Below are 7,573 nucleotides of genomic sequence, written 5' to 3' on the forward strand. Positions count from 1 at the left end.
TCCTTTACATCTTAAGAGAAGTCTACAACTCCCTTTACTCCTAAGAGCAGCTTGACTACCAATATAAAGTTCTCTAGTGAAGCTGTTAATGTACAGTAGCAATCATTCCTCTAAGTATTCCTCAAACAAATTTACAACTTAATACCGTAATCAGACGTTAGAATCAATGTAATTAGGTGTAACAATAGGATAAAGTGCAACTTGATCCTATCCATTTACTACCAACCCTATCACACAAATAGGAAGCATCACTATTTAGACAAGTAAAAGTAAGCAACATTGAACCTATTTCACTGAAGAGTTATACCCTTGCCTAATGTACAACAAAGAATGTGTTAGTAAAGCCACTCTTCTGTAACTCTGCATCAGCAAACAAACAACATCGACACTACACCAGAATTGCTGAAAAACGACATTAGCTTAGGACTGTCATGACCGTCCTTAATTTAGGACTGCAAAAACCGTCGCATATGGCATAAGTTCGTCGTATACTGACCTAACCTAAAATAACCTAAAATAGGGGACGGATTTTGGTGTAGTAAATACACGACGGTAAAGGTAGTTCTGGAACTCGTCGCTCAGGTGGTGGGCTAGCTTTTCATTCTCGTTCTCACTGCCTTTCACTATTGCGCTCATTTTTTTCCATTCTCGCGCTCATTTTTTTCACTAACACAGCCCCAGAGATCGACACTAGTGGAAAGTGAGAGAGAAACACTAAAAAAAACAAAGGTGGCTTCAAACAAACAGTTCAGAGCTTCTGCAAGGAACACAAGGAGCACAAAGTAGAGCTAGTGAGCTTCAGTGAAATTGTAAGCGCTCTCTCTCTCTTCAAAACATAAAATTTAATTAGTTAATGATTTTAAAGCTTCAAGTTTGTGTATTTTCGTCTGATTTTTGTTTGTTAAATTGATGTATTGTTCACTAAACTGAAATGGGTATCTGAATCTTGGATCAAGTCAAAGTTCCTTCTCCAAATTGAGGTAAAGTTCTTTCCTTTTTTCATTCTTTTTCATTTCTTATTGGATTGCAAACGGGGAAGAAAGAGGATTGCAAACGGTTTTCAGATCTCGGTTACAAAGAGAAAGCTGGAGGATGAGAAAAGGGTAAGAACTATCTAGTCGATTGCCTTCACATCGACCAATTGAACCAGGTTAGTTATTCTTATATTTATCTTCTTCAAATTCGAAGCATGGCTAGTGATTTATGGTAGTTTGAAAGCTCAGACCTGTGATTTTACAGATTGTGTAGAATCCTAGCCAAAGCCTTAGGCTTCAAGCTTCTAGCTTTGGAAGTTACTGATGCTTCTCCTTTACTCAATCACTCACTGAAATTTTTTGGGGATTTCTGAACGAGTTTGGTTTGCAGGTAATTCTTTTTACCCATTTTGCCTTTGATTGGTTTTGATGCTTTTGGATACTCGACTTTTCAGCCTTTTTTTATTATATTTGCTAAAATGGTATATTGCTGTGAAAATCCATTGGGAATTCTATGTTTCACAAGTTCCCGAACTTTGTTGAAGGGTTTGATTTTTTTTTTTTTATCGGGTTTTCTTTATTTTTTGGGGTACTGGTGCTGCGCACTCCCAATGGGTTAACGACGTAATGACGTATCTGCGGTGTGCCTGTGTCTATGCTGCACTCCCAATGCTTTTGTTTATTTCAAAGCTGTGTGTATACTGGCAGTGATCAATTTTAGCATGATGGTTAACATTAGCAATAGTATTTCCCTCCCTTTGTTTGATGTTGGTATTCTTCCTCGATTTTGCAATTAGCATTATATTGGTGGTAGTAGTTAATCGTAGTAGTGTCCTTTGGTAGCACAGTTCTCACATCTTGAAAGTTGCTCGGAGCCACTATGTGCTTAACAAATCCTTAACAGGTTGCTTCACTTTAATTACATTCAATATAACTGGTCAACTACTGTGTGTGTGAGCATCTTGAACCAAGCAATAGCTGGTCTGCTCCAAGTGATGAAGTACCATCATAAATTCTTTTATTACCTCTCACGAAGACTACCGGGGGAGGATAAGAAGATAATAAAAATAAAGGGGTATCCACTGTTTTCCTCTTTAATTTTCCTACTTTTTATTTTTCCTTGGACTGAATTTAATGGGTATGAATTGTTTTCACTTAGTTTTGTTCTAAAGTAGATTACCTTAAATAATGAAAGCATGTTACATTGATGATTGATCTATTAATTCCGTTGGCCCCTGACTTATTACTGTTTTATTTTTTCTATGCACTCACTTGTGCCCATCATAGTAATATCGCGTGAGCATGGTTACCCATACTTGATGTAGCTTCACTATGTACGTTGGAAATGGAAGAGGTTGTATTGGAATGTGGAGGGAATGGTCGGTAGACAAGACAAGAGACATTAACACTTTTTGAAATTAGGCCTAGAGTTAAGTGCACTCATATTCCTTGATTTTATTTTTTTATGATTCCTCGTTAATCTAGAAAATTAGATTTGATTGTTCTTGTTTGTTAGCTACACTAAGTTCTAATCTGCTTAGGCATTTGCATAAGCCGTATGTTCTCTATCAATTTTTGGATACATGGTATTAATTTAACCAACTCTAGTTCATCTGCAAAACTGAGTAGCTAGTTTACTCTGCGTGTTTTTACCAATCCTGTTCTTAATTCTTATCACGCAGTTTGGGAGGAAAGTTTTATGTTCTAGTGCTCAGCAAGACATAGATTTACTTAAGTCATCAATATGCCATAAGGGTCCATGGTTCTCGCTATTGGTTTTTGCGTTTGGGTTTTATGTTGTTGATGATTTTTTGGTTGATTTGCAAGTTCTTGGAAAGCTTTAAATTTTCTCATCGGATCTCATTTTCATCTCTTAATCGAACAAAACATGTTCCAAAGTGGTTCATTGGAGGAGCGAAGCCGCTAAAGTAGAACTTTGTTCACGCTGAAGATCGACTTTAAATACAGGTGCTTCATCGTCCTCCATCCTTTTAGGATTATACTTTTTTTTTTATCTCTTTTTAATTTGGGGTTAATGTTGAGTTTCATTCAGTTGGTGGTTCTTTGCCTATTTGGGTTCTGATTTAGGTGTCTAAGTGTCTTTTTAGGGTTCATTACCTATTGTTTCCCAATTCTTAATTCGTTAAAATGTTAAGGTTTATACAAATCGATTATAGTTATTTGGAGGTGCTCAAATTTGTTTGGTAATGAAAGTTTAAAAGCAACTGTTGTTTTTTTTAGTGGTCACTAATTACATAGGTCAAGATTTTCAAGACTTGGGCATTCCTCAATGTGCCAAAGATCGATCTTTGGTCTTATTAACATATGGTTCTTTGTGGAGTTTTTTCGTTTTTATTGCTTGAAGTACCAAGAAAAACTTTAAGTTTAGATTTACAATTTCTGCCTTCAATAATCTATAATAAGGCAAGTAGTTACAATCTTCCATTGAGTTTTTTAGTCTTTGCAGTTTTTTTGTCGGGTTTTATATACAAGACTTGTCTTTGCATCACTTCAAAAAGCGCTTCTTGTCGGTCCGACTTTATGCTATATTTTTTCTTAGTTAGAGTGGGTTTTGGGATATAGTGACCTAGGATGAAAAGTTAGTTCATTCAGTCAGTTTGCGCTATATCTGTTTTTAGCTTGTTGTTGTGTGTGCCGACACTAGTGTCGGTTACATAGCGTGCCAAGTAACTATATATATGCTATCTATTCTTATTGCGTGAAACTAGTGAGTACTTAGTATTTTGTTTATGTTCACTATGTGTATGATTTATTTTTATCTTATGATGCTTTTCTATTCGTCATAACATATATGTGTAGGAAGATGAATTGATAATATAGTATGTAAGCAGTAGTTTTCTTGGTTTAGTTTTCTGGGGTCGGTTCAGAAGAGTCCTGAAAAATCATGCTTGGGAATGAGGTCTCGGGGCTTGAATAAGATTTTTAGATCTGCAAGTTTTCTTTCCAATACAGTTGGATTCACCTCGTTTTAATATCTACACAGTAAGTTAAGACTGTTTTAATACAAAGAGGTCCGTCAGGATTTTTATGACCAAGTTCTGTGTTTGGTCGCGTTCTGTGAATTTTCTGTTAAGAACCTGCTTTCATGGTCTAAACATTAGTTGTAGGTAATTTAATTATGTTCCAAACCCAATTTACCTTGTACTAATCCAAGTTATAAAAAGGAAGTTACGACAGTTTTAGTGAAAAAAGGTCAATCAGGATTTTTCCTGATAACCTTTGGTTTACAATCAGGTCAAGTGAATTTCTGAGTGGGAATTAGGTTTTTGGGTATGAACAAACATTGTAGAAATTGGAGTGCAGTTTCTGCAGTCCTTTACTTAGTGAAACTTGTTGCCACTGTCCCTTCCATAACATAACTGATCAATCTATTCCCGAGCGCTCTCTCACCCAAGCACTTCGTCCCTCTCTCTCCTTATCAGTCGTTCGTTCCTTCTCCTCTTGCTCAACTGTCCGCCAAGTAAAGGACTGCAGAAGATCATGGAGATCCACAAGATACCTGCCAACCCAACAATAAACCCTTTTTTATTTAAGTTAAAATTTTGGTGCCACCGTAAACACTATTTCTTTAATGACCGAAGTCAAGCCCCTAAGCATGGGTTTTCAAATGGTACTTCTTCCAATTAGAGTGGCTGCTTTTTTATGCAAACCTTGAATACTCGCCATGATATCCTTCGACCTAGAGACCTCGACCCAGTAGTGCCGGTTTCCCACCTACCACCTATCCAACGCCAGAAACTTCGAGTTGAACTAAATGACCTATAAGTGCAAGGGTAAGACTATTTACAGATATTAACTGGAGGATCTTTGCCATTGCCTTTGGATAGAGCCTTTAGGACTTATGGCATTGGGCAAGTAGGCTCCATCAGATACAACTTTTTGATACCATTGTGCAGTAGAAACAAAAGCCTTTTCTGGGCCAAGGAGTCGTTTTTTCTGTTTTTTCTTTCTTACCAATTAGAAGGAAGAAAGATGGAGCCGCTCTCATTCAAGACCTTTGGAAAGCTGCTGCAGTCTCAAGCTTAGTAGCTATTTGGAAAAACAGGAAGAAAATTCTCTATGATGGTCGAACGGCAAGTTCCTCCTTCTGTATACAGGTTAGAAAGTCAGTGCATAAAGCTTTTCAGTTAGTGGGCACCACTATGGACAACTCTACACAGGATCTTGCTACCCTTCATGCTTTCAGACTCCGAATAAAACTTCGGAAGAGCCCCTAAGATCATAGAGTGCTACCGAATGCTCCACTTGCAGGAGTAATCAAAGCCAATGTACGATGGATCCTCTCATGGAAATCCGGGGAACTTCGGGTTGGGGGCGTCTTTAGGAAGAGTGATGGGGATGTTGTTGGTGTATACATAGGAGGTATTGGTGTAGATACTTGCTATGTTGCGGAATCTCAAGCAATTGCTCATAGTATAGCTAAAGCAATTGAGATGTCTTGGTCCTGCAAATGTTGATGGAAGTTCCGCTTCTAAGTGAAGTCCGGATAAAGTTAAGTTGTTAATATGTTTTTGTTCCGTATGAACAACAACAAATAAGTTCCGAGGACTGGCTTATTTTCGTTTGTCATTCCACCCCATGTCGCCCTCCACTCACATGACTTCGATCTGTCAACAAACCTTTCCAGCCAAGAGTACGATAGTATACAAGTTGTTATCTATTTAATAGGAAATCGTGTGTGAGTGATTCAATAGGCTAGTGTCTTTAATCATTTAATTCATGGTTATCCTTCTCTGTAGAATTTCATTTTATAGCATTTAAGTTCATGAAGTCTTTTAGATCTATATATGTGTCTTCTATCCCCAAAATTTTAAAGATTAGAGATTATACAAGGCATGCATGAATGTTGGTCTAATTATTTTAACATTTGCTACAATTCGTTGATCTTTAAACTATACTAATATATATAATGTGTTCATATAATTAAGTCTAAGTGATACAACGACAAATATGATTTTGTTTCTTGTTTCATTTCATTTGGGGGTCTCACCTGTTCACATCCTATTGTGGTGTCATGTAGGTTACCTAATAAAAATTATGTGGGATAATGCTTCTTCTACTTAATAAGAAGAATGGGAGGGTGGAGATTTGGCTGAGGCATTACCACTCTACATTGCTACCCCAGGTAAGGATCGGATTTGTGGATTGAATCCATTTGTGTGACACTAGTACACATTCTTGTTTTTTACATTCTTGTTTGCCTCTGCTTGGGCTACTCGTTCAGTCTCTAGAAGACTCTCAAGGTTGCTTGTTCTACTTTCTAAAAGTCATGAAAGGCTAGGCGACTCACCAAAAAAAAATGAAAGGTGATGAAGATAGGAATTTTGAAGTACACTTTTTTTTTTTTTCATTGTGAGGGTTCTTCATCTCGTGTCATTTTTCCTTTTGCAGGCATATTTAAGGCTTCATTGCCTTCATCAATTTTTCCCAGCTGTTCACTCTTCTTTTTCTCTCGAAGGTGAAGGTGAGGTGATGATACTTGACATGACATTAATTACCATGGGACATTAATCGTCTTCACCAAGCATACCATCTGTTGTGTATATATTGGGGAATTAATTATTTATCTCTTGGGTATTCATTAATTTCTTTCAAAATTTCTGTTTTAGGATTTTGCAAGAGGATTTCAAACTTTGGGGTTTGTTTGCAGACTACAAGGTACGAAATTTCTCCATATTCAAGTTAGTCTTGCTGTTGCTGAGCTTGATATACACAAAAGGAAGCATTTTAGTTTGATTTTTTTGCAATCCTTTGATCCCCATGTTATTAGATATCCCCTCTATTTATAAGTATGAGTACCTTGTTAGAGAACAACTCAAGGTTCTTTCCTCACCACCTGTGATTTCTATTGTGCTTTTAGGTTTTTAGGAAGAGTATGATTAGTTAGACTTGCTTATTTAATTTGTGTAGCTTGCAATGCTTCATTCATGTAACTTTAGTATCTAGAGTTCCAAACGGTAAGTTCTTTTTCTGTTCTACAAAAGGCAAAAGGCGACTTATAAACTGCTTTTCATTCTACTTTTCCTCAGCAGGCTCATAGTTCCTACTTGCATGGGTCATAAAGGTTATACTTTCGCAAAGCTAACTGCACCAGCAGGTAATATTCTCTCTGAATTAGTTCCAATAGTGCCTTTTATTCTATTTTTACTTGTTTTTTATGAATGCAAGAGGACAGTACCTAAGCCTAGACAAGAACTTACCTTTTTTTTTGATAAAAAAACAAAGACTAATCTGATTTCACAATTTCTTTAGTAACATTGTTGGTACACAATACCTTGGGCCACTTCGGTGTATTATTTCTTAGTGTACTCATTGGTTTCTTGTTGTAGTTGTAATGCTTACAGAACGCATAGTATTTTCATGAGTGGACATGATTATTGGTGGCTAAGTACCATGTCACTTGGAATTCGGATGAATTTTATGGTGTTTTTTTTTTTCCGTATTCTTTTTTATCCATTACTGAAACGAGTGCCCGAGTACATCATACATGGGGGGGAGGGGGGGTGTACTTTAAAGGATGCTTATAACTCCACACTAAACCCGTTCTTTATTTTTTTCACTTGCATATGTTGTCAATG

At 36.8% G+C, this 7,573-nt stretch overlaps 1 protein-coding gene across 10 annotated transcripts; it reads left to right on the forward strand.

The window, feature by feature from the left end:
• The first annotated feature begins 391 nt into the window (after positions 1 to 391).
• Positions 392 to 7,278, forward strand: LOC147489523 (uncharacterized). 10 transcript variants are annotated; one of them, XR_015203038.1, is made up of 10 exons: positions 392 to 809; positions 957 to 980; positions 1,065 to 1,150; positions 1,240 to 1,365; positions 2,874 to 2,942; positions 6,016 to 6,120; positions 6,220 to 6,301; positions 6,387 to 6,459; positions 6,605 to 6,653; positions 7,028 to 7,272. XR_015203038.1 is itself a non-coding variant. In XM_086574974.1 (9 exons), the coding sequence occupies exons 6-9, from the start codon at positions 6,043 to 6,045 to the stop codon at positions 7,245 to 7,247; spliced, it is 423 nt and encodes a 140-aa protein (XP_086431100.1). In that variant the 5' UTR covers positions 392 to 809; positions 957 to 980; positions 1,065 to 1,150; positions 1,240 to 1,365; positions 2,874 to 2,942; positions 6,016 to 6,042; the 3' UTR covers positions 7,248 to 7,278. The 10 variants fall into 10 exon arrangements, 6 of the variants coding, with proteins under 6 accessions (XP_086431100.1, XP_086431105.1, XP_086431102.1 ...); XM_086574974.1 differs by lacking the exon at positions 6,220 to 6,301 and having other exon boundaries at positions 7,025 to 7,278; XM_086574979.1 differs by lacking the exon at positions 6,220 to 6,301 and having other exon boundaries at positions 7,028 to 7,278.
• The last annotated feature ends 295 nt before the right edge of the window (positions 7,279 to 7,573 follow it).

The sequence above is a fragment of the Coptis chinensis genome, chromosome 7 (assembly GCF_015680905.1).
Source record: "Coptis chinensis isolate HL-2020 chromosome 7, ASM1568090v1, whole genome shotgun sequence".
NCBI classification, from domain to species: domain Eukaryota; kingdom Viridiplantae; phylum Streptophyta; class Magnoliopsida; order Ranunculales; family Ranunculaceae; genus Coptis; species Coptis chinensis.

What these genes read in the sequence shown, in the direction of transcription:
- LOC147489523 (XM_086574974.1), top strand. Translation starts at nt 6,043, where the DNA reads ATGCTTCTTCTACTTAATAAGAAGAATGGGAGGGTGGAGATTTGGCTG. An exon ending in TTTTTCTCTCGAAGGTGAAG is followed by an intron (nt 6,460 to 6,604) that starts GTGAGGTGATGA and finishes TTTCTGTTTTAG; the next exon opens with GATTTTGCAAGAGGATTTCA. An exon ending in GTTTGTTTGCAGACTACAAG is followed by an intron (nt 6,654 to 7,024) that starts GTACGAAATTTC and finishes ACTTTTCCTCAG; the next exon opens with CAGGCTCATAGTTCCTACTT.